Source organism: Erpetoichthys calabaricus, chromosome 14 (genome assembly GCF_900747795.2).
Source record: "Erpetoichthys calabaricus chromosome 14, fErpCal1.3, whole genome shotgun sequence".
Taxonomy (NCBI): Eukaryota; Metazoa; Chordata; class Cladistia; order Polypteriformes; family Polypteridae; genus Erpetoichthys; species Erpetoichthys calabaricus.
In genome coordinates this window covers 98,066,784-98,094,580 of record NC_041407.2, presented here as the reverse complement: position 1 = coordinate 98,094,580, position 27,797 = coordinate 98,066,784, and the positions used below count along the sequence as shown (strand labels likewise).

The 27,797-nt window shown below is 39.1% G+C and overlaps 1 protein-coding gene across 1 annotated transcript; it reads left to right on the top strand.

Annotated features, from left to right (window-relative positions):
* The first annotated feature begins 1,473 nt into the window (after positions 1-1,473).
* Positions 1,474-4,796, top strand: hoxb1a (homeobox B1a). Its single transcript, XM_028819006.2, has 2 exons — positions 1,474-2,375; positions 3,329-4,796. Exons 1-2 carry the CDS (start codon positions 1,748-1,750, stop codon positions 3,655-3,657), a joined length of 957 nt encoding a protein of 318 aa, XP_028674839.1. The 5' UTR covers positions 1,474-1,747; the 3' UTR covers positions 3,658-4,796.
* The last annotated feature ends 23,001 nt before the right edge of the window (positions 4,797-27,797 follow it).

The following is a 27,797-nucleotide window of genomic DNA, read 5'->3' as shown; positions in this document are numbered from 1 at the left end:
TTTAAATACAACGGTGATTATTTATTCTTCCAATAGCTTCTAGAGTATCCGCACATATTGGAAAAATGCTGGAAGGCATGGATTCCTAAAACCAAAATCGCCATAAGGAGAAATTTGTTCAAATAAACGTTAAGTGGCGTTCGGTAAAGGATATCTATTTTGCAATTTGGGTGGGATGGGGTATAACTGGTTGGAGAGTTTTATTGTGAAGCACAGGATTTTATCCTTAAAACTTGATCCTCTCCAGCTCCCCCCCCCCCCCCCTCCCCCCACTGTCCTATACAGCCCAGTTTGAGTATCGCGAACATTCATTTTTAACGTCGAGCGAAAGATCATCCGAAAAGTGCTGCTGCCATTAGGAAACTAAGTATAGGACTCAAATCTTGTGCGAAACCTTTGGCCTAACAGCCATTATTTTTTTCCCTCACCGCTAAGCTGGAAGTTAATACCCTGACATGTTACAAATTACTGTGGGCGTCATATTGTTGGATTCTCTTGTGTTCTGGGTTCCAACAAGTAAATAAATGCGAGGCACTTATGTCTTTCTTTTGAACTGACATTTTTATTAAGAGGGAACTCGTCAGCTTTGATGAACCATTCTAAAAAAAAAAAAACAACAACAAGTAGATGGACGGCCTATTAGAAAGTCAGTTGTTATAAAGTTCTGACTTAAGTTCATCGATATATAAGGTTGAATGCTTGAATGCTCCCCTGTTTAAAAGAAAAGACCCACATCGTTCAAATGGCTTACAGTTATTGACTTGGGATGTGTGGGGGGGGGATGGGAGGGGCACTAAAATAAAACAAGAACAGTTGCTACTTCATGAGAATTCGTCAAATCTTAATGTAAGTTTCAACGAAAAACGTTGACAATGCCCTGTGTGTCTGAGTGTTATACGAGCATCAAGATGACGAACATCAATTAAGAAAATTGCACCTACAGGAAAGATAGAACTTAAAAAATGTGAGAAGGCTAAATCACAAAAACGTGTTTCGATTAATTAATGTACTGCTGGCCTCCATAAGGCCCGCTGTCTGCCTAACTTCGTTTTTATAACTGATCTTCCCCTTGATTAAATTAGTCAGGCGCGGTCCAGACATGTTTATATACAGATGCAAGAATGAGCAGCTAGATACAATTTCGAATAAAATGGGAATAGCAGTATGGTGATATTTGGGGATATATACATATATATGACACAAACTAAAAAAAACAAACTGAAGTATCAAGCCATTAATAAAATGTAAAATATTCAATGAGATCACGATCACCACGGGTCTTCCTACCTGAACAACAAGACGAAACTTGAGGTTATGCACAGATCCAACACAACACTTGTTGTGTAAGCTTGGGGTTCATCTTATAGCTGGGGGGATTTTTACACTTTAAAGAAGAGTCTTGAATAATTCTTTACTTTTTTTCCCTCCCAGTCTCAAAACTCTTTGAAGAACGAATTGACGTATACGTGTTGTTACCAGATTGATGGGTTGGGTTTGATTGAAGTCTCTTTGTCATGCAAATGTCGGGCGTTTGATGGATGACCACTGCGAGCTGACAAACTTCGGGAGGTCCCAGGTCATTGGATCAGGACAGATCACATGACTAACCTTCTTGGTGATATGTGGTTTGGAAAGACTAGGAAATGTATGGACAGGAGTACTTTTTTTACGGCTTTGACATATAGCTAGAGGTTGTAGGGCAGGAGGGATACCCCGAAACAGGTTGATCCTCCTACGCTAGTGGCACATGGACAATACCGCAATGAACTCTTTCTTAGAGTACACGATCTGTAATCGTGGGACGGGCGCCTACTCATCCAAGACAGCTTCTTACCAAGTGGATCAGGGGATTGCAGCTTCCTTCCAACCCTGCTCAGGTACAACAAGTGACAGCTATAATGCTGATGGGCGATTTTTCATGTCAGGAAGCTCTCCTGCGGCTGCGGCTGCGGCGCAACATCAGCACCAAAATTCGAGCTTCGCACATCATCACCATACCAACCCATTTGTTAATACTGGCCCGAGTGCGTATGGGCCACAAACGTGCACCAGCCAGGATTACGGGCATCAGTACTACCTCAGCCAGGAGCAAGACGGAGTCTATTTCCAGCCGGGATATTCAGCAACGGCCGTTGGTCACAATCTGGGTACATTGAATGGAGGATATTGTGGGGTTACTGGAAGTGTGGGCCCTGGCCACTACCAACCACCAATCTGTGCAACCCAGGAACAACAACAAGGCTATCTGCAGAGCCCATATGCCAATGTGTCTCCCCTTCAGGGAGCAGAGAAAGAGTTCAACGGCCAAGCAGATCAGTCTTCAACGGGACAGACCTTTGACTGGATGAAAGTGAAGAGAAATCCTCCAAAAACAGGTTCGTATTAATAACGTGTACTCGCAATGCCTTCTATCGGCGTTTTTTAAATCTGTATTGACAATGCCAACCTAGCAGACTGATTAAAGCACGTGACTCGATTACAGGCCCCCATGAGCCATAAGATTTCGTTGTTTTCTTTTCCTGTTACTAATAATAATCTAATGTCTGTTAAGGGAATGTAAAGGTCTATAGCGTAATGTTAACGCGTATTTCTGTTGCATTCATTATTATGTTTAAAGTGTGGGTAAATCAGAGTTAAAATATGCTTCTTTTCACATCTTCACGCATTCAACAATGCATGCTTTTGACCTGAAAGTGTTAATCAGAACCCTTTATTTGGATTGTATTCTCAACATCTGTAGAAGTAAATAATCTCCTGGGCTGTAATCTTTTTTTCTGATGTATCCCATGGGCTTGCAGCGCCCCTTTCCTTATCGGTGCCATTGTTTTAAGGACATTTCTTTCTTTCTTTCTTTCTTTCTTTCTTTCTTTCTTTCTTTCTTTCTTTCTTTCTTTCTTTCTTTCTTTCTTTCTTTCTTTCGTTCGTTCGCTAATTTTACATCGTTTACAATTGAAACAAAAACTCCTGTCTTACTTTTAAGTATGTATATCCTCTATTTATTCTGACAATCTCACATCATAAAACAGGCCCCCAGATGCATACACATCATTTTATAGACGTGCGATGTACTTAAAAATAAATACACCATAGACGTGAAATGCACGTACATTATTTTAAATTATGTACTTAACATCCCCCCACCCCCCCCCACACACACACACAAAATAAGTATCACATGTCTTCTTTTGTTTCTTCATCCAAGTGGAAATGAGAGAATATAAATTATAGCTCAGTGATTTATGCCTGTGCATGTGGGAGCTAAGAGAGAGAAAAGTTCATAGATGACTGTTGCCTAATTTTTTTTTACATTATTTCCCATCTTTTACAGCTAAAGTTGCAGACTATGGCTTAAATGGTCAACAGCAGAATACAATCAGGACAAATTTTACTACAAAACAGTTAACGGAACTGGAAAAGGAATTCCATTTTAATAAGTACCTGACCCGTGCACGCCGAGTGGAGATTGCCGCTACGCTGGAGCTGAACGAAACCCAAGTGAAAATCTGGTTTCAGAACAGGAGGATGAAGCAGAAGAAACGAGAGAAGGAAGGCCTGGCGTCCTGCACCACCAAGAGTGCGGGCAGAGATTTTGGGGAAACCTCAGATCATTCCAGTTCAGCTTCACCTGACGCATCTCCTTCCTCGGGCACCTCCTAAAACATTTGTTTTTCCTAATTCCTGCTATATATATTTTTTTTTTCTTTTATTATTGGGAGGGGTTGGGGTAAATAATTATATTTTCCTCAAAAAGAGTTTATTTCTTGTATTCATCTATATGGATGATTATTTTAAAAATTTAAACTGCAATGATGTCGTGGTTATGAGACTCTGAAATGGACATTTATTTCGAATTTTAAGGACTCAGCAACCTTTCCATTGCCAAGCAATATATATATTTTTTATTTCTTAAAAAAAAAAGTCTCTGAAATGACATTACCTCAGGGAAACCTTTATACCCATGATCTGGGAATGCACTTTTGCTTGAAGCCCTACAAGTCTGCAGTTTCTTACAATATTTAGTAATGGTGATAAAATAATATGCATTTTAAGGAAGGACTCATTATTTGTAAATATAATGTATTTAGAATTGCAAATAGATACTTTTTAATATGTGTCTAAAATTCTTCAGGGAAATATTATTTTCTATAGATTCTCGCGAGTTGTAGAACAGTTAGTATCCCCCCCGCCCCACCCCCAATCTCTTATTGGGTTGAACATGATGACTGATGGCTAATATGTTGTAACTCTTTTCTTTGCACTAGATATGTTTACAGGGTGTATGTTTTTTTTGCACGAAAGTATAAAATACAATATTAAACTGTATTTCCTTTTGAGCAATATACGATTTCAGAACAAATTTCGTAGCTCATCAGCCAAAGGTGTTTGAAATGGATATTCAGTTTGCATTTTTTTTAACTGGTAGATTTTTTTTTTTTTGAATGCATACTACTGATACTTCCTTAAATTATCCATTCATCTATATTTTTTATACTTGCTGATCCAGGTCAGGGCTTTTATGGTCTTATTTATTTTATTCGGTAACAGGGTAAAGAATGGTTACGTATGATGACTGTTCAATAAAGACAAGCTGTTTACTTTTAAGACTGCAGTTCTCATTTTGGCTGATTTTTATTTTATTGTGAAACAACGCTGAAATGCCCTCAATTTTACTGAGTTTTATCAGTTCTCTTTTTTTTATTTTTGGAAATTTTCCTCAAATTTCTCATAATAAAAAAATCCTGTCAAACTGCATCTTGTTACTTTTCCTAATAACAAGCTACCTCAAATAAATACTAACTGTCCGTAAATGTGTATATTGTGTGTGTGTGTTTTTTTTTTACATTCAATGCCCTTAACGTGTTTTAATTATTTTAAAAACGCGTATGAGATAAAGCACAACAGGCGGATGACCTGTGTTATCTTTATGGGTGGCCAAAATATAACTCGTCTCAAAAACTTTGCAGCTAATCGTTTTTTTCATAACGTTTTACAATCAAAACTGATTTGAAATTTGAAAAAAAAAATGTATTAAAACGGACTTTCTTCGAGCAGAACAATTCATTTTGTCAGTTTTCTTCGAGTGGGCCACAATACACAACACAACGCGCTATGCGCTACAGGTGAATCTTTACCCGGCGAGTCTTTTGTTGCACTCCTGACTGCAGCAGCACAATTAAAAACAAACTTTTTGTTTCTGTAATCGAAGGAAACGTACAGTAACTGCAAATGTTTGCTTCGACAAGCGTCGCACTGTTGCGCAGAGTGGAATGTGCAGTCAATTCCGGACTCGGAGCGGTGACCTTTTTACCTCTGGGGTCCCTTGTCGTGTAAACAGAGCTGATGAAGCTGGTGCTTAAGAGCTTTCCTAAACATTCGAGCTCCGAAAGTGAAAATCCTATCCCCTTTACACAGCTTTTCATCATTTTGCTCCATGTATAATTTTCTTAATTTATGTCTGATGGAAAATCTAAAACGGGTTTAAAGCGTGAACCCAATGCCAGTAAATATTTTGGATCTTTAATGGTTCTTTTTTTGAATTGTACGGTTCCTAGTAGAACTTGACAAAGAAACATTTAATTTTAGGAAGGTTCTGAATATGAAGTTGGTTCTTTGGAAAAGTTTCCTAATATGTGGACAGAACAAAAATCTTTAATATCTATAGGCCACCAGGATTCTAACAGGTCAAGAAAACCTGATTGTATGTAGCGAGAGTCCTTTTAAAATCAGGAACGCATTGGTGTTTCCATTTTCTATTTTTATAGAACTTGTTACTGGTAAAAATAAATAAAGTCTCTTTCCGGAACCTTGACGTGACGGTTCTCCAAAAACGATCCCCCTATGGCATCGCTCTAAAGAATCACTTTAGCGCCTGTTGTTTTAATAGTGTAAGTTATAACTTTGGTTAAACTGATGTGGACGTTCACAGGTTGAAAGGGTTTTTTTTCTATTTTGTCACGGGTTTCAATCTTATATTGGAATACTGAGTCTAAAACTGCGCTTTTTACTGCCATAAACGTTCAACTTTGTGAAATACTTCAACTTACTGGCACAGTGCTCATGAAAATGATACAAAACTACTGATGCAGTATATTCAAACATTATACTATCATAAATAATTACAGGTTACGTCTTAAGTATATCTGAAGTTTTTCTGACCATTCGCAATGATATTAATTAAGGGAAATATATAAAGGAATGCAAAAGCCACGTACTAATTTTAAGGGAAATGTTTAAAGTCGTCTCTGAACGTGACTACTGAACCAAACAACTACTGGCATACTCAGGGCGATTTTCTAGAAATACCAGCACAGAATACGTTAGAGAATACGGCAAGACAACCCAAAGTGATAGGAGTTTGAGCACCATGAGAAAAAAAAATCTGAAAAATATACCCTATTATTATTATTATTATTATTATCAGCATAATTCCTAGCGGCTCCCCTAATATGTGTGTAAAGCGCCATATAAATGTAACTCTCCATTTATGCCTGTCCACAGATGAGGCCGCTACTATTGCTATCTGTGTGCTGTCTAAAGCTCGAAGTGTCTTCGTTCTCACAGGTTTTAACAAAGAGGTGTGAAATTCTGTGTGCTGAGGGCCTGGCTGCTAATAAGTGCACTCTTTATTTTGCAAACGAATGAAACAAATAGAAGCCCTGCGGATCATCCAGCATTCCCTCTTCCCTGAAGATAGCTTACTTTTTTTAACTGAAGTTTATTTATTTCTTGGTGAATCCAAGGCACTCACACCATGAACCCATGTGAACTTTAAATGTCGATTTACAAATTATTTTAAAGATCGGGGGTGGGGGTCTTAGCAGCTTTGATTTTTTTTCTCTACTGTATGAAATAGAGATAAAATAGAATTAAGTGTTAACAATTGTCTTGTCCTGTATGTCATTTGTATATTAAGCTAAATGTGTGTGAAACACTTTTGGGGTGCTGGACTACCTCGCTTTTTTCTTTTATCAGCTGCACTCTTAAAAATAAAGGTGTCATGGTTCTTCCAAGCCATTTCATAGGGGAACCATGTTTGTTTCCCAAAAGACCCATTCACATGAAGGAACCAGAAAAGGACTTTTATTTAATTATATCCACAACAACCTCCATACTCCATAAATAGATGGTAACGTATTTGTGAAATACCAATGAGTCATGATTTGAAATGGATTCTTGTTGCACACAATAACACAGGCTAAATTCAGATTTTCTTAATCTGTTAGTGCCCTGCTGGTAGCCCATACGTTAGAGATTTCAGTTTGTTTTCTTACATAAGTTTTTCAAAGCGCACAAAACCAACTTCATATGCAAAGAACTCTTCTCAGAATGAAATGGCGCTTCGTCAAGCAACGGGTCTATGAGGAACCACACAACCCAATAAAGAATCACAAAGTGCCCGTATTTTTAAGATTATGGGATGGATTCAGCTTTAAAACAACTAGAACAAAACCACAAATTATTGTTGTTTTTTGTGGGGTTTCGAAGTTTAAAAGCACACATCTAAGCCACAGAATAGCCTTCTAGTGCAGCTTTAGTAGAGCTTTTCCTCTCTCGCTCTCTATAAACGGATATCCATCACAGTATTTACATTTGCATTCATTTGTATGCAGATGCTTTTGTCCAAAGCAACTTACAAATTACATTACACTACAAAGGGAACAATTATGACAAATCATAATAAAAATAATTTAACAAATTTCTGTTTAGTTATTTACCTTTACATTTTTTTTATTTAACTCCATATTTTACTATCACGTATAAATATTTGAGAGTGGCGCCCCGTCCAGAACTGATTCCTGCCTTGTGGTCGATGGAGCAGCGATAGCCTCCAGCCTCACACGACCCCAAAACTGGGCTAAAGAAATCCAGTAAATAAATTGATTTATAATAATGTGCTATATTCCTATATTTTATTTCAAGTGATATATGTATTATGTCTGGAAAATGAAATAAGCACATAAAAAACACAGATTAACACATATATAAAACTGTGTGAATGCATGGATTAATTGATGCATATTCTTATATTTATTATCACTTGATATATGTGTTAAGTCTAGAAAAATTAAATAAACACACATAATTTTTTTTCAAATTACTTGCAAATCGCCCCAATAAAGACTGTATTGTTCTTTTTTTGTCACTATTAAAATGGCTGCGTGGATCTATTACGTTTTTGACTTTGCAGAATTTTTCGATTTTTTTTAAATATGATTTTTAGTTGTTAAAAAAAACGGTGTTTGAAACTCATAATGGAAACAAATCTTAGTTTTCTAAAAAATTGTGAGCTTTCTGGCGGATCTCCCATTGTGAACTTGAAATGAATTATTTCAGAAAAACAAAACGTCCAAGACCTCTTTAACCCGATGAGTTCATCCTGAAGGAATTCCAGGCCCTCTTGGTGTAGCCCCTGTTTCCCGATACTTAGCTACATTTGAAGTGTATCCAATTTTGTCTGAGCTGCCAAAAAGGGAGAGGTCAGCTGAGTGACAGCAACGTTTTAGTTCTCTCTCACGTTTGCGGTTTTTTAATCATGGAGCATCTCCAGTGTCTCTTTACTCAGATGCGAATAGGCAGGTAGATGTTACCACTTAGGAGTACGGATCCATTGAAAAGCACATTTTTAACCAAAGATATTTGAGGGTGCAAAGTTTTTCTGCTCCAAACGGCTTCACCTTTTCTTTAAGTTTACACTGCATTGACAGCCACATTTCAACTCCGGACTTCAGATGGACTCGTTCAATATTTACTCAAGCTGATAGGTTTGCCCAAGGCCTGCCTGAAAGAGCCTTGTCCTGCCAGCTTTCTTCCCCCTAGGCTCAGGTTCACCAAAAGTTCAGGCTGAAATTAATTCACCAAGGGCTGGGTCAAGCTGTCAAGAGCAGCCTAGAAGAGCTTCCATCTTTTGGGGTCAGCCGCGGGTCTCTGTTTTCTGTTCTCTCTTCCCCCTATCTCTCCGTGTCGCGCTCCGTCCGTCTCTGCCTCTTTTACTTCGTCATTGTTTTTATTGCTGTTATTTTCCTAACATCTTTCGATCGCGAATGTTTTCGTTTCTGGTACAGGTCTAAGGCAAACCTTAGTAGGGTTGGCTATGTGTAACACAAAAAAATGAATAATTAATAAACAGATAGATAGATAGATAGATAGATAGATAGATAGATAGATAGATAGATAGATAGATAGATAGATAGATAGATAGATAGATAGATAGATAGATAGAACGGTCTCCACATCTCTGTCTTCCCAGCAACCCGATTGTAAAAATGTATTAACAAATCAGAGAAAACAATTTGATTTTAGGTCAAAGTTCAAATCACCACTGTATAAATGAAGGGCTAATGAAAGTTGAGAGGACGCTGACCACGCCTACGAACTGTAATGGACAAACAGGTAGAGAAGAAAAATGGCCAGAGTAGATATTCGGATGTAAAACATATATTTAAATATTGTATATAAATATACATATGCAAATTTATATTTATGTACATTTTTACATATTCCACATATTTAATATCTAAATATGTAAAATCTTACCGTAAACATTCAAACTGCCAATTACACGTATATATGTATTTATTTGTCTGAAATCTTCTTTATTGTATATTCCTGAAAAGATCAGTAAAAAATAACAACTGAAACCTACTCTGTATTAATCATTCCAAACATTATTTTATTGACTTAAATAAAAAAAACATATATTTACTTAAGTGTGAAAAATAAAGCACGGAAAAAGATACTGTATTACTGTATTCAACATAACTGCTATGAAAATATAATATATAAAAAGTGACACTTTGTACAATGGTTATTTTTTTAGTTAAACTGTTGGTTTAACCAAGTCAGTTTATCTATAGACTCGTTAATTATTTTATTTTTAAATTTTTGTTTATATGCCAGATAATAGGTGTATTCACTTGTATAAATTCCCAAAAAAGGTTAAAGTCGGCAAAAAATGCTAGGGGGTAAGTGGTGATAGATCCTCGAGCAAGGTAAAGAGACAAACAACACGGCGTCATTTTAATGTTAAGTAATAGCAAGTAACATCAATTCGGGGCAGTTAATTTTATGGGTTAATAGCGTTATACGTTTTAATTAAATATTATATGCTGCATGACAGAAGGACCATACATGGTGTTGCGGGATAACCAGGACTAAGGAGCCTTGAAGTCTAGAAACATTTTTCACTAAATCCCGTCGTTGTGAAAAGAAACATTTCTTAGTGTAATATGATTAAATGTCAGTGATTGAAATAATCCCATGAGCTTGTAAATCTCTTAAGTTACATCATTGCATTCGTTTGTCTATTCACCTATTCCTGAAATACCGCTCTGTGGTTTATATCTGCAATAAGAATACAGCGCGGTTAGGCGCTATACGCTCTTAAATATAAATGTGAATATAAATTCCTTCAGGATGAAAGTGATTCTTCAGAGCGATGCCATAGAGAACTATTTTTAGTTTCCAAAATATCCATCTACATGAGGGTTCCAGAAAGAACCTTTATTTATTTAGATCTGTAACAGGTTCCATAAATCACCATGATCAGATGATAACAGGTTTGTGAAATACCAATGGGTTCCTGATTTCTTCTTGATCTGTTAATATCCTGCAAAGATTTCAAGTTTGTCCACGTATTAGGAACATTTGAAAGTCCAAAGAACCAATTTCATATGGAAATAACCCTTTCAAGAATTAAACAGTTTTACCCAGTAAAGTGCCACTTTTGAATCGTTATTTTTAAGAATGAGAGACAGCGATTTACTTCACCGCTCCTTAAGTGCAAGGCCATAACGTCTGACAATAGTGTCAAAAAAGCACAGACGCGTCCATCATCTCGCTATTAAATGTATTCAAATAATGGGAAATGGCATATCAAAAAAAGAGAGAGAGAAAGAGAAAGAGAGAGAGAGAGAAGCCGTAATGGACCTGCCACTGGTCCATTGTGCATCCGCACTCGGTCATATCAGGTCATCTGAGACTTAACGACCGGGGCTTTCTTTCTCATTCCGTTAATTCTGTTACAATCCAAAAGACCACGAGCTCTGGGTGAATAAGTGGCTGTGGACTGGTCCCAGTTCAGGTGTATAAGTTCAGATATTCCCGTGCGAGGAACTGGCGCCCCGAGTCGCGAACACCGCTGCTATAGTATAACCCAACACAATGTGCAAATGTGATGGAAAATGAATCGATTGGATAGAAAATGAGAATACTCAGAAACCTGCAGCAAATACGAAAGAAAATAAAAATTCTCCACTGACAGATCCGGGACCCAGACTCGAACCCAGAGGTCTGGAACACAGATGAAGGTTTGTTTCTGCACCGCCCTTTCGCAAGTTTACATAACGGGTGTAAAATTGTGACGTGTATATATTGGGGTATGTTTTGTTAAAAATACATATGTTTCAATAGTTAATCAGAAAGTGTTTAAGAAAGAATATCTCAGCAAGTAACACCCACTCTCGCACATTCTTTTTGTTATATTTGGAAATGCATTTTTTCACACGAGGCTGTAATCCATTAACACGCAACTCTTTATAGCTGTCTTCAACAATTCTTCAATGAAATGCTTGATGTCACACGTTGGTTAAATTTAAAGGCCTAACAAACAAAAATTGGCTTTTAAATATTCCCTGAACTAAGCTGAGCCAAGTCAACTGATTTCCCGCTATTGACACAGTGTGACCATGAGCAGGTCACTTCACTTGCCAGTGCTCCAAGTGGAAAGAGAAAGAAAGAAAGAAAGAAAGAAAGAAAGAAAGAAAGAAAGAAAGAAAGTAAGAAAGAATGAAAGATGCAAACAACTCTCAAATGTTGTATTACGCCTTTGATAAAATGTTCCCCATATAAGAAATTTTAAAATTAAATGTAAACTCCCGTGAGCGTACTTAGATTGACCAGTTTCTGTCGGTAGTGTCGGGACTGACCCGGTTCTGTCAGCTTTAATGCAAATACAAACATGAACGGCTTGGAGTTTAACACAAAAAAGAAGATTTCGCTCTGAAATGTAATGAAAAGACATAGCAGGTTTGAATTACTATAATACTTTTAGTTAGAAATAAATATTAATGTACTATAGGACGAATAACAGCATGGTAATTAATATTTAGATACAGGAGACATTTTAATAAGGAGAAAATGAGAGAAAGAAATGATTCAAAATATGTAAACAGCGTGATGCAAAGCTATTCAGCTGCACGGCTTCGCTATTAAATCAAATCAATGTTAGAGCAGCGTTTAAATTATGCGACGCGTTTTGGTGGTTTAATTAGGTAAAATGTATATTTAAATCTGCAAAACATCATATAAGGATTACACAACACAACATACACTTAAACAGCGCGAATATTTCAAACTGGTGCGTAGTGCCGCCTTTTTAGCCTAAGGAGCCTGCTCGACCTGTGACTTTCTGTGTGGGATTTGCATGTTCTCCCCGTGTGTACAGTTTAATGAACTGTCATCCCACATTATGAAGATGAGAATGTTAGGTTAATTGGTGACTCTGTGTCGGGTTTAATTGGGAGTGCTATTCTGTCCGATGTAGAAGTTTCATTCTCGGATGATGGCGACTCCAAATGTGGTCGCATAGTGCAGGAAAGGACAGGCGGACAGAAGCATGGAGGATGACTACGCAGAGCGCGCACACGGATATTTCCTGTAGCTGATGATATTCAGTTGAAAAACCCGAGACTTTTCTAAAAATAACGAATGCCTTAAAAAGTCGGGAGGCGACTAAACTTTGGTCCGCACGCTCATTTAAAGACTCGCATTTCAAAGAATGAGAAACGGGTTGCCAAGACATTCAAACGTTACCAGCGTTTTAACTCTAACGAAACGAAGCCAAAGACCACGATTAGTAAACACACAGCGCATAAACATGTGGCTTTTAAAACTGGGTTTTAATAAATTCCATGGAGACGTGTGAAATGCGTAAGTGTCGTATTCTTTCAGTCAGTGTTGCTATCTCCATTGGTTCCAGATCCTTATCGGTGAGTACAGACAAGGACTGAAATCTCTGGTGAAATTCGGATCAAAAGGTTATCACTAGAGAAATGCTTGACTTTAGCTGCACAAGTCTGAGAAAGGGCAGGCGGCATTTCCAACATACCATATCCAGAGATAAATATTCAGGCAAAAACGTCCATCTGTTCAAATGAGCTCATCCGCTTGCTTGGAATTGAAAGGCAAATGAGAACAGGAAATACTCAAATGGAATTACGCTTTTATCCAGGAGAACTTCTCTTGTCTTAAAAATACATGCTACAACATTAATAATATTCATTTTCACCTTGCATATACAAACATGAGTGCTGCAGTACTTAAATTTAAAAAGTACCGCATCTAAAGCAAATTAAAAAATCATCACAATTGTTGTATTTACTCTCAAGGGCCGACATACTTTAGGTCACTCAGTTACTCAGCAGTGGGAAGTAAAAAGAGCACATTTGTGGGTCCAAAGGCTGGTGCCTTGGTCAAAGCAACACATTGAATTCTTCACTCCATAATGGCAATGTTAGAAATTAAATCAAAAGAGCAGGTGAAACTTGAAGTAAAGTACTAGAAGTTAAAGGACAGGACTTATACACTCTTAAAACAATAAAAAAATAGCCACATGAAGGTTCCTGAAAGACCCTTTATTTATTTAGATTTGTAACAGGGTAAGACATTTGTAAAATCTCACTGGGTTCCTGATTTTAAAAGGACTGTCGCTACACATAATCACACAGGCTGAATTCAGGTTTTCTTCATTTGTTGTAGACAGATATATTGATCTGAAAGGCACCATATAATAGATAGATAGATAGATAGATAGATAGATAGATAGATAGATAGATAGATAGATAGATAGATAGATAGATAGATATGAAAAATGTTGTATTGAAATAGATATTCTTCCATCACCGACGCTTCCCATCCAACCTGATGGAGCTTGAGAGGTGCTGCAAAGAGGAATGGGCGAAACTGGCCAAGGATAGGTGTGCCAAGCTTGTGGCATCATATTCAACAAGACTTGAGGCTGTAATTTCTGCCAAAGGTGCAGCGACAAAGTATTGAGCAAAGGCTGTGAATACTTATGTACATGTGATTTCTCAGTTTTTTTATTTTTAATAAATTTGCAAAAACCTCAAGTAAACTTTTTTCACGTTGTCATTATGGGGTGTTGTGTGTAGAATTCTGAGGAAAAAAATGAATTTAATCCATTTTGGAATAAGGCTGTAACATAACAAAATGTGGAAAAAGTGATGCGCTGTGAATACTTTCCGGATGCACTGTAAATGTAATGAATTGTTATTATTATTATTATTAACTTTCAAACTTTAAAAGTTTATTACGGCCGGAGTTAATTTTTCTGTGAGTGGATTGTGACGGGGGTTTTGAATATCAGTGATAATTTCTGTTTGAGAGTTTCATGCAGTTCTTACTTCTGGATAAAAATATATTTCTGTATTATATTTTTTAACATTATCATGATGCCATCTTTTGATTATGGATGCCACCATTTTCAGAATCCCAGGACACATCATTCATGTTGTTAGGAGGCGCATTCCTGGAAATTGTGTTGTGTGACATCATATCATATACTAGCACAATGGGACCACTTCCATCAAAAGTTGGGGTAAATAATAGATAACTGGCTAGATAGATATAAAAGGCACAACATAAGATAGATAGATAGATAGATAGATAGATAGATAGATAGATAGATAGATAGATAGATAGATAGATAGATAGATAGATAGATATGAAAGACACTATATAATATAGATAGATAGATAGATAGATAGATAGATAGATAGATAGATAGATAGATAGATAGATAGATATGAAAGACACTATATAATAGATAGATAGATAGATAGATAGATAGATAGATAGATAGATAGATAGATAGATAGATAGATAGATAGATAGATAGATATGAGAAATGCTGTATTGAAATAGATATTCTTCCATCACAAAGAATGGCATGATGATGCGTCCCTTTCAAGTAACTGTAGGCCTCTTTACTTACCTTTGTATTTGCTGTCCAGAGATTCCATACAGAGACAGCCAGCAGATCTGCCACTGATGCACATTTCTCACACAAAGGTATCTGGTGTGGATGACTGATTATTCCACACAGATGTATAAAAGTGAGACGCTAAAGTGTTAAGTAGTTAATGGTATTTCAGGATGATACCTTTAATGGTAAACATCTTCCATGTTTACAGCTGTCTATTTAATGGGTCTCTAAAGTAATTTCCTAGGTGCAGATGTTGGATTCAGCTTATGCTAACCCACACAACTGCGGCAGTTTTCGTTAGAAGGTTCCCAGCACGTCCAGTCTGCAGAAAATATTACAATGTCATTGTGCATAGGATTAAAAAAAACATTGATCCAATGTAAGTTTTTAAATTAAGTATGTTGCACTACTCAAGTTTTTTGTCATTTGTGGTCATAACACACTTTCTACTTTCTGCTATCTACAGTAGTGAAACCGATATATCACTAGAAATCTTATAAAAATGGATGATAACATAAGTGCTATTCTTTAGCAAAGATCAAATTCTTGGATTTCTTTGCACCAAGAAATTGAAAGAATGGTATTAGAGTAATTAAAAAGTTTTAGCTGGAAAAAGTGAAAACCAAATCTTGGATAATAATACAAATGTACATAGTAGGGTGTCTCACCTCTGGCTGTCTGCTTTCTTAAAATATGGAAAGGAAGCTGGAAAAAACAGAAGAGAAACACAGTGACTCAAAATAGGTTAAATATAAAGTCAATCCAAATTCACAATCCCTGTGGCACCTACTGCATTCAAGTATTCATAAGTGATGAAGAAGTCAGTCAGTCAGTCAATTTCTAACCTGCTTAACACAGATCACAAGCAAGAGCCTTGAGATTAGGACTTGCCATCTTTACTTTATGATGTAACTAATCAGAAAAGCTAACCCATGAGAAGGCAGGGTTGTCTGTAGTGCTTAAGGTCTGGAGTTCACCCTACACCATTCGTTCAGTACGTGATCCTGAGAAAGTCCATTCCTCTGATGGACTCAAATTGTATTAAAATGTGTTTATATAAAAATAATGCAATTTGAAGTTCAAAGTATTTAGAGCCACATTTGCAAATAGATTTTGGACTTTCTAACTTGCACATTTCTTCATGTATATCAGATCTTCCATACTGGCATTCCACAGGATGGTGTGCTGAGACCACCTCTCCACTACTTCTCCAGCTTTGACTGTGTGGCCAAAAACAGGTCCAACTCCATCATTAAATTTTGCTGATGACACCACCATCATAGACTTGATCACCAACAATGGTGAGATGGCTTACAGAGAATAGGTTTGTCTGCTGACACAGCAGTGCCAGAACAGCAATCACAACTCAAAAGTCAACAAAACCAGTGAGGTGATCACGAACTTCAGGAATGAGAAATTGGGGCCATACTCCCTTCTGTGTTGGCTCTGAGGCTTGGGATCTGCACTGGCAATTGGAAGGTTGCGGGTTCAAATCCCGTAAATGCCAATAGGAACTCTGCTTTGTTGGGGCCTTGATCAAGGCCCTTAACCTGCAATTTTTGAGTAGTGACAAAAGTCCTCTATAAATGCAAAGAATTATTATGTTAACAGGGATGCTGTGAAGAGGGTGATCAGTTTTAAAGTTCCTGGAGTGGACCCAACTCATTTTGATTCCTGTTAAGAAGGCTCACCAACACCTATACTTCCTCAGATGACTGAGAAAATGATTGCAGCAGCAGACAAAAATGGACAAATATACATATGACAGGAATTATAATAATTTTAATTACAATATGCTAACAAGGTACAAATACACATAAAACGTGAATTATCTATAACTAAGTTAAAAAGTGTAAGTATTAATAAAGTGTAAATTTATTAGAATTGCACATACTTAATAGGTGACAATTCCATCATATGGCTTCATTGTCTGTTAAGATGTCTGCTTGAACAGCTCAGCACCATTCTGCCCACAGGGAACAAGACCAACTCAGCCAAGGGGTGACTCATTACTTAGCCTGATGGCTGTGGGTAGAAACAACTTCATATGACATTCCGAGGAGCAAAGCAGTGGTCTCTGTTACCTAAAGTGCTCTTCTGTTTAGTCAAAACCTTACACAAGGAGTGAGAGTCACTGTCCAGCAAAGTCAGCATTCTCTACATTTTCTAATAGTAGAATCCGTTGTTACAGGTATAATAATCTGCTATGGCACCTTCTTGGCTTAAGACGATGAAGCACAGAATATTACTGGAAACCCGGCTACATTCCATTCAGGACATATAACACACTGATGGAGAATTATTATTAAAGACCTTGGGCATCCTGTAATTTTTCATTTCTTGTTCCTCCCAAACAGCAGGTCCAGGTACAGTTTCTATCCACAGGTTGTGAGGTTACTAAACAACAGCCAGTCATAAAAGTAATATTGTATATGTTCTTACATATTTATGAACAATGCTGTCCATCTTCTTTCTGACACACTAGCATTAAATACTTTAAGTTAAACAATTGTTCAGCAGATATGTGTCAAGAAGCACTACTGGGGCACCTTCATACCTATGGCAGTATGACTTTATAAAGCCTCACAGGGACTGGGACTGCTCTTTTATTTTTAACCAAGTCAAAAATCATCTTGTGTGTTTCTGTTGGGGGGGGGGGGGGGGGCTTTCTGATGTCTTGAGCTTATATAGTGCCTTATCTATCTATCTTCTGTATATTGTACATAATTGTATATATGGCACAGTCTGTGTTGTTTATATATGTATTTATTTATCTGAAAATGTGTATCTTTTTTTTGGTACTGTATCACTGTTATTATTCTGAGGAGACATGTACAGTGGGCGGAACGGTGGCGCAGTGGGTAGCGCTGCTGCCTCGCAGTTGGGAGATCTGGGGACCTGGGTTCGCTTCCCGGGTCCTCCCTGCGTGGAGTTTGCATGTTGTCTGCGTGGGTTTCCTCCCACAGTCCAAAGACATGCAGGTTAGGTGGATTGGCGATTCTAAATTGGCCCTAGTGTGTGAGTGTGTTTGTGTGTGTGTGTCCTGTGGTGGGTTGGCACCCTGCCCAGGATTGTTTCCTGCCTTGTGCCCTGTGTTGGCTGGGATTGGCTCCAGCAGACCCCCGTGACCCTGTGCTCGGATTCAGCGGGTTGGAAAATGGATGGATGGATGGACATGTACAGTAAATACTGCGGTGAGCTGGCATGCTGCCTGGGATTTGTTCCTGCCTTGTGCCCTGTGTTGGCTGGGATTGGCTCCAGCAGATCCCCATGACCCTGTGTTAGGATATAGCGGGTTGGATAATGACTGACTGACTGACATGCAAATAACATTTTTGCTCTACTAAGATCACATGACAATAAACGATAGACTTGAACATTGCACCTGATGTACTTTCCTCCATCATGTTCACATATTGAACTCCTCCAACCTTACATTCCTGTTGTTGTTTTGTTTGGCCAGCACGAGTTTAGATCATGGGTGCCTCATATAGTCCATGAGGACAGTGGAAGAAAGAGTCAAATCTGCTGTCGAGATATCTTTAGCTCTGGCCCTGCAGTGCTGGAACATCCTTCCCATTAATACTGATATGTAGCAGCATATTATTTGCTTACAAGTCATTCATCCAGTCATTTGTACATCAATACAGAGTGGCCAAGTACAGAACTCTATTCTAGTGACTTTGGGTGCAAGTCAGGCTTTGAGTAGGATGCTGATTTATTTTGTGGGCAAACGTACATTCACATCCACATTCACTTTCACATTCACACCAGACCAAGTCAGAGTTCCCAATCAGCCTAACACAGTGTTTGGGATATTTGAGGACAGTAGATTATCTAGATCAGTGTTTCCCAAACCCGGTCCTGGGGACCCCCCGCAGCGGCACGTTTTTGTTCTTACCAGCTTCCTAATCAGTGACAACACCTGATAGCAGTGATCTCATTTAATTAGCTGCTATTATTTTTCTTTTATTCTACATTCAGAAAAGAACAACAGTATGATTTTTACATTTATAAGACATTTAGAAACATTTCTGCTTTTGCTATAGATTTAAAAGCTTAACTCTCTTTTGTTGATTTCATTCTATTTTGCTCTTTCTCTGTGTAGTTTTTCTCCTTCGTTGTATCTTATTAATGACAATTAAAAACGAGCAGAGCAGATACGCTGGCAAACAACACGGAATCATCAAAGGCTGCAAGTACTTTAGCATCAGACCCACTAATTAGTAAATAACTAAACAATTAGAACACCTAGAAAAGTAGAATGAAAATCAAGATGAAAATATTGTTAAAAAGAAAAAAATACATTATTCCCATATAACTGCTTGGTACATTTTAATATACAGTGTGGAGACTGGCTCGGACACAGACAGGCAGACACACCCATGTCACCCAACACATGTTTATTTACAATACTATTTACAAAGTCCAGGTGCCACAAACCCCAATCTTCCCCAAAGTCCAGGCCAACCACTCTGCCTCTTTGGACCGCCTCCTTCTCTTATTCTTGCACCTTGTCCTGCTCCCTCCCGACTCCAGCCTCAAATGAAGGGAGGCGGCCCCTTTTATCTGTACCCAGATGTGTTCCAGGTGTGCACCGGCAATCCCGCGAACACGCCCCAGTTTGGCGGAAATGCCGGCTGTCATCCCCGAAGCACTCCGGGTGTTCCCTCTCTTCTTCCCCCCAGCACTTCCTGGTGTGGCGGAAGTACTGGGGTTCAGGGTCCTTCAAGCAGGGGGATGCCCCCTGGCGGTGACCACGGGCCACTACAGGGTCGGGCTTCCAATCCCTGTACCCATGGCCCCCAATACAACCAGGGCGGACGCCCCCTCGCGGTCTGGAGGACGAATGAGCCCTCCTCCTGTCTTCCTGGGCGTCCCGGCCGGGCATGAGCCCCGTCTGGGTGCCACAACAGTCAACCCTCACCTATCACCTATCATATCCAAACCTTTTACCTTTTCGGCAATCGTTAGCATCTTCCATTGGCGCTTGGGCACAGCCCCTGAAGCAGTAGCAGGACCAGATCATTTTGGAGCCATAACAAAGAGCTTGACTATGCACAAAGATATACACAAAAGAGCAGAAAAGTTAACTCTTTACACAGCGAAACACGTTGATGCTGAATGAGCGAGACGAGACTTCCTGGTTAACGCAGCTGAATCGAATTTGGCGCACTGTCGCTGAGCCAATCAGCACACAGGAACTTCAATGCGTGCTCTGATTGTGTAGCTTCTCAGCCATCCACCAATAGCGTCCCTTGTATGAAATCAACTGGCCAAACCAACTGAGGAAGCATGTACCAGAAGTAAAAAGACCCATTGTCCACGTTATATATTTAGATATGCTTACATATAAAATCCGCGATAGAGTGAAGCCGCGAAAGTCGAAGTACGATATAGCGAGGGATTACTGTATATATATATTTTTACCAAACTTAGTTTTCTAATTTCTATATTGTTCCCAAAACACAGAACTTGGGAAATAACACACCACTCAGCCCAGGAGTCCAAATAAAAACACAGGCTGGTTGGAACAAAAACCTGCAGCCACAGGGGGGCCACAGGACCGAGCTTGGAAAATACTGATCTAGACGGACATGTCAAACTGGAAAACTAAAACCAAGGTGTCTAAAACATTGAGGTGATAACTCTCTCCACTTTGACGCTATGCATGTCCCCATAGGCTCTATCAAATTCTATGTATGCATGTGGTTGGTGTCACCAGCTAGTGACTAAGTTGTGGGGCTGTTAAACTCAAGGCTAACTCACTGTGTGATCCTGTGGGTGACAAATTTAGAAATATGAAAACAGTTCTACTGCCATGGGGCACTTGTGAATTAGAAGTTGCTTTGGAGAAAACAACGTGACAAGTATTCCTTCATATTTTTTCCAGATGATCTTTTCTGAGAATAGTCAGCACCTAGCTTTGATGAAGGGATTCAGAAAATATCCATTTGGACAAAAATGTTTGAATGCCTATCAGACAGCCTTGGTGTCATAATAAATCCTAAACCATTAACAGCCGTGTTTGGTGAACTCCAAAGATGGCCCAAAAGTGGAGATGGACAAATTGATTGTAATTGCTGCTGATACCATACTACTAAAACGTAGACTTATTCTTCAAGAAACCCAGCCCACATGTTATAAGTCACTGGGTAACTGATGTTCTTTACTATCTGAAAGTGGATAAAGTCTAATTCTTGCTTACTGTTCAAGACTTTTTTTTTTTAAATTCGGACAAGATCTGATTAATAACATTTTAGAATAAGCATTCATATTGGGGACACAGACATTCTCTCTTCTTTGTTGTTTTTAAAGATTTACTGTTCCTGTTGGCTCTTCTCTCTTACTCTCGAGTGGGGGTTGAATTCTGTTTTGTTAAGTTTGATGTAATTGTATGTTTTGTTATCTTTTTTGTTGTATACAGTAAGTGAGACTTGTTTGTATGGAATGTTATTTTCTTTGAATAAAATTAAAAGTAAATAAACAAACAAATAAATAAAAAAGGAAAGAGCCATGTAGCTGTCAAATGCCTCTTTATCAAAAGAAAATATCAATATCTTTGTTCTCCTTCACACACAATTCTTGTTTCTCACTATTGATTTATTTCATATTTAGTGTTTTTTTTAATAAAAGTTTTTGCTTTTTGCAAGCACTGTCTATTGACGCAAACAGAAGGAATGTCCAGGTGACAATACAAATGCTTCCTGTACTTACTGGGCAATCAAACACTGGGAGGATGGTTTGAGATTATTAAAAGCAATGGCTTTGAAACTCAAAGTGTTGGGGCTTCCATCCGCTCTCCATACTCCAGTCCAAATAAAGTGTGCAGACACAGAATCCGGTCGCTTATGAGACGAGCCGAGGTGCATCACTGCACATATTGGCATTTGTTCGGAACAGACTGACATCTTTGCAAATAGCAATTGGTTTTCTGTCTGTTCATATTGCATAGAGATATGAGCAAAGGACTAAAAGAAAAAAGAAAGAGCAAACTCTGTGATTGATCGCATGAAATAAACTTGACAATATAAGGAAGATGACAAATTTAAATAAAAGACACATCAAAGCAGAGAAGCTTGGTCAAAACATTTACTGAATCTTTCAGATGACAACACTGTTTTTAAACAGATGAAGAACCTGCTTTCATTTAATCCATGATCGCCCATCCATCTATTCACTGAGCCCGCAAACCTGCCACCAGTCCAGAAGACCAACACAGGGTGCATTCCCATATCCAGGGCCATTTAGGAGCTTCCTGTTATCTTAATGTGTTTGTTGTCATGACGCGGGTGGAAGAGCAGCACAGCCGGAGACCAGACATGTAGAAAGGAGTGAACACTGAAATTCTATACAAAGGCCGGGATTTGAACCAAGTCTCGAAGAGGAGTGAGGAAGAAACTGTCAGCAAGCATGTTGAATACATTTATAAAGGCCTTTGAGAAAGTTGCAATCTTATTTGGCAGTTGTGAAAGGCGCTATAGAGCGCCTGACCCGGCACAGACTGACGCAGAAGCATGTACTTAAATAAACAGACTTTTATTTTTCTTCAGCCGTGGGGCACGCCTTCCCCGTGTCCCACAGGCCCAACACAGTCTCAAAACACTCACAATAATCACAAGAATCCTTCTGGCACCACCACTCCTCCTCAGGCTTAGTCCTCCTCCTCCTCCCGACTCTGGCTCCCTGAGTGGTGGTGGCCGGCCCTTTTTATATCCCACCCGGAAGCGTTCCGAGTGCTTGACCACCTGGTCCTAATTGCACTTACGGGTGGGGCTGCAGATTCATCCAGCCGGGCTGTTGGAAGGAGACAGCCCCCCCTAGCAGCCACCCCGGGCCCCAACCAAGCTGTGGAGGACTCCATCTCCCATGGAGCCCTGCAGGAGGTTGGGGAATCAGCGTTGGCCAGGGAGGCTGCCACCAAGCGCCCCGGGGGAGGTATTGAGTTGTCCATGGCTGCTCCCCCGGAACAAACAGCAGGGGCGTCATATTGGTGTTCTGGAGAAAATGTAACTATTATAGGGGATTAGCATACCTCACAGCTCCACAGACTTGAGTTCAGCTCTTGTACAAAGTCTGCCCATTCTCCCTGTATCCACATTCTGCTGGGATTCAGTTTCCTACCATATCTATATATATAAAATTCTTTTTGTGTTTGAAACGGAAATTACATATGACCACGCAATATGTAAATTAAGTATGAAACGGAAATTACGTATGACCGTGCGATATGGAAATTACGTATGACCACAGAACATATTATAATACAGGAACTAATCACTTTGTTTGTGGATGCCATTTTTATATCGTCCGAGCTGTAAACAATGTGAATACGAGACCGCTTTCAGCGGCGAGGGGTCGTGAGAACAAAGTGGACGCTGGAAGGCGCGGAATGTCGGGCTGCTCCGCCAGGTCGAGAGCTTCACAGTTTCGGGCAGCGTCCCCTCTTCTCGCACTGTTTGTGACACTTCATGTGCCCCGTCGGCTCCTAGGAGAGTGGAAATCTTTGCGAATGAGTGTAATCGGCGCCATCGAAACAGGACTCTGTTTGTAAATTGCCCAGCACGACTACTTACTGTCCCTTATGGTGAGTTCGGGTCACTAAAACCCCACAACATTCAAGGTTGCTTTTGTGATCAATTATTTTAAGAAGATGGAGAGTTTACATCTAAGAAGATGTACAGACCTCTTCATGTAAAGTGTTGGACTTGGGAATTGTTTGGACCTTCTGCCCGTTAAGCACGGAAGGGCAGTGTCCACATTTATCAGAATTATTTTTCTCTTAAATCACAGGCACGTAGTGCAAGGTTGTCAGGCAGAAATTTGGACGATCACATAGAAAATGTAATTTCTATACCACAGCGGTCATGTAGCGCCTTTCACAAAGGATCTACTACCAAGAGATGATCCAAATACATTTTTGCTGCTGTTAGTACTAATTACCTGTTGTGTTATACCGCCTTTAAAATTTAGTTTACCCAAAACCACTCCAGTAGTGCTCAATGTACTTCTTAAATGTTAATGTTGTACTTTTGAATAACTTATAGACTACATTTTATTTTTTTCCCTTGCACTCAGAGAGCAAAACCCCTGGGTAATCAGCTAGTTCCAGTAAAATAACTTTAGATTAAAGGAGCAAGTATTCATTAAAATCTGTAACTTACCCCTTGTAGTTTCCAGTTGTGGCCAAGAAAATTTAAATTTATTCAATCTCATGCTTTCATGCAGGATGAAGGGAAAAAAAGTTTATGATATAATAGAAGCCAATAGTGACCAAAGATGGACAAGGGAAAATTATGTGAAAAATGTCCATGGCAAAAATAAGATCTCATGTTACTTGTGTGTGGTCAATGAATGAGGGAAAGAGCCACACGTTCAAAAGCGTGATCTTGTGTGAAGAGGCATCAGTTTTGTGGACCACAGTATTTTCATTTTTTTGCATTATTTGTGTTGCATAATCCACAAGTGTTATGACTGTAAACCAGCTGGTAATTGAGAATGACCAGGGCAGGAATGCACATTGATGACCAAAATCGGAAAACAACATGTGACATGCTAAAACGAAAGACTAACTCAGAGCCAAAAAATGATAGCAAAGGTTGATTCATAAGAAATAAATAAATACCTGAAAAATGACCAGTAAGAATACTCTTAACAACATGTCAGTTATCCTATTGTATCCTGAAAATTTGAAAAACACATGCTTTTTGGATAAAATGATGTTAAATATATACTCAATGATATACATTATAGCGGAGCAAACGCTTGGGGTGTCAAGCAGGAAGGACCCTGGTTAATTCCAAAAAAAGAAAAAAGGAAACTTTCCAACAATCCCCGCACTTAATGGCGCTCTCTGGTTGCAACAGTTTGTGCTCTTTGTTGCGGTCAGGTCCGAAATGAGACATCACCCTCTGGGAGCATCTCCCTTTGATACTGATTAGACCATAAAGGGTGGGGCTTTCTTGGCTTTCTTTAATCATAATAATAATTCTTCACATTTATATAATGTTTTTCTCACTACTGAATGTGTTTTAAATAGTGAGTAGAGAGCCACTTCAACAACTACTAATGAGTAGCATCAACCTGGATGATGTTATGGCAGCCATTTTGAAATTGGTTCACTTACCACACATTGGCTGTTAGGTGGTAAAGGGGAGAGAGATATAGGCAGGGAATGATTAGGGGCCCTTAATGTGGATGATGTGACAGCAGCCAATTTGCATCAGTACGCTCACCTCAAATTAGTTATTGGGTGGTGAAGTGATGAGTTAGCGAGCCAGTCAGAGACAAGGGATGATTAGGGATCCAGAATGAATAATAATAATAATTCATTAGATTTATATAGCGCTTTTCTCAGTACTCAAAGCGCTACCCACACAGGGAGGAACCGGGAAGCAAACCCACAATCCTCCACAGTCGCCTTACTGCAAAGCAGCAGCACTACCACTGCACCACCTGAATAGCCCATGGTGGACAAGGATACACCCTACTCTTTACGAAGGATGCCCAGGGATCTTTAATGACCACAGAGTGTCGGGACCTCTTCTGAAGCACAATTTTTACAAAACAGTGTCCCCATTGCTGCACTGGGGCATTGGGATCAACATTCAGACCACAGGGTAAGCGCTCCCTGCTGGCCTCACCAACACCTCTTCCAGCAGCAACCCAAACTTTTCCTACATGCTCTCCCATTCAAGTAATGGCTGGGCCCAAAGATGCTTAGCTTCAGGTGGATGACTGGTTCTGAAGTGCATGTGGTATGGCTGCCTTCGAAGGGCAGTTTCTTGAGGCTGTGAGGGGAAAAAGGAGACAAGACTGTTGCCAACTCTTTCTGGAGTGCTACCATATACCTTAGCTGAGGATGGTAGGAGACCCTCTGGAACACATGGATGACATCATAAACAGGAAACTAAATCCTTATGGGCATTTTGAATTGAAGACCTGCTTCTCCCCCTCATTCTCTGGTGAAGAGCCCTGTCTTCCCTTCAAAAAGTATTGTAACATTTTGGGGTGTATATATCCTTTAACAATATAGGTAATCATTGGTAGGAAATACATTATTAACAAAAAAGCAATCAAAAAATACATTATGAAGCTAACAGTGATTGGCCTGCATCATGAATGCAACAGAATTTGAGAGAAAATAGAACTGTGTTTTTTTAAACCAGATTATTAGTTCAGTGCACTAATATGACACCAGAAGGCCTCTAAGATGGCTTAAAGTGGCAAGAATAGGAAGAAGGCTTGAACATTACAAATTACAATACAAGTGGCTCGTGCATCTGTCCTTCTAAATCATGACAGTTGTACTTTTGAATATTGGAGGACATTGATTTTTGGAGCAGACAGCATTGGGCCACTTCTAAGTCCTATTGATTTGCTCTTCCTTGTGAATGTTGGGATACATTTTCAGCTTCCAGGTCCAGACAGTTTGCTGCTCTTTCTGAGGTTAAATGTTGGGCTATTGTAACTTAAGGTGAAATAAAGTAGAGCTGTAATTCATTAATCGCCTGTTTTTCGCAAGTTGCTGTAAACGCTCTTTAATCTTGTTTGTACACATGAAGACAATGCATTGGACCTAAGAGTAAACATCATGTTTTTTACATTGTCACTTTGTAGTGCCGATTAAACAAAGTATAAACTTGTGTCCTGTGTTCCTTCCTCAGGCTAAATGTCTGTCTTTAGTAATGGAGGTGACTTGTACTTTTCGATTCCCTTTTCATGTAGTGAAATGTTAATGTAGTTGTCTTCATTGTGTAGGTTAGGGTGTTGTACCGTGTTAGCCATTACGAATGTAGAGAAAAGCCAAGCAAAATGACACTTTTTATTGGCTAACTAAAAAGATTACAATATGCAAGCTTTCGAGGCAACTCAGGCCCCTTCTTCAGGCTTAGACCACCATACTGACCCATCACAAGCTGGCCCTTTAACATTCAGGGTAATTTAGATGACAATTAATTGAAAGCTTAGAAAGAACTAATTCTGTGACTTCTAAAACCAATGGGATGATTTAGGGAGTGTCATAAAAAGGGGGTGAATACTTATGAGATCAATTATTTTAACTTGGACATCAAAGAGTCTTTTTCTGTTGATCAGTGTCAGTAAAACAATAAAATATGAAAACTTCCAAAAAGGGGTGACTACTTTTTATTGGCACTGTACATAATGGAGCAACGGTTTATCCTGGTAGTGCTGTGGGCAAAGTAGAAACCAGCCCTGAACTTGGCACCACATACCATTACTTCTATTTTGTTTACTTATTTAACTAATTCTTTTAAACAAATTTCAAGTGCACACTCCATTTTGCTGAACTGGAGTGCTGGCTGTTTAACAGTGTGGTCACTAAGCAGGTCAGAGGTCAGGACTGGACCAGCAGGCTTGCAGTTTACATGGCGGTCCTGGAGTGAGGCGTAGAAGACAATGACTTCTGTCTGCTCTCTGCGTAGACATCTGACCTCAGAAAGCCGACATGCTGCAATATGAGGCAAATTTCTACCACTATATAAAACATGGGTGTCAAACTCCAGTCCTGGTAGCCCGCAGTGGCTGCAGGTTTTCATTCTAACCATCTTCTTAATTAGTGACCAGTTTTTGCTGCTTATGAACTTCTTTTGCCTTCATTTTAACTAACTTGACTCAGGCCCCTTAGTTGTCTCTTTTTCCTTAATTAGCAGCCAAACAATAATGAGACACAAAACAAGCTGCCACATGACCAGCTCACCTGTGTCCATCACAAAATATCAGAAAATAAAGAAAGGTGACGGTCTCGGTAAGGTTGATTTCTCAGGTCACCAAA

Coding starts and splice junctions, on each gene's coding strand:
- hoxb1a (XM_028819006.2), top strand. CDS start 1,748: ATGGACAATACCGCAATGAACTCTTTCTTAGAGTACACGATCTGTAAT. Junction 2,376..3,328: donor GAGAAATCCTCCAAAAACAG/GTTCGTATTAAT, acceptor CATCTTTTACAG/CTAAAGTTGCAGACTATGGC.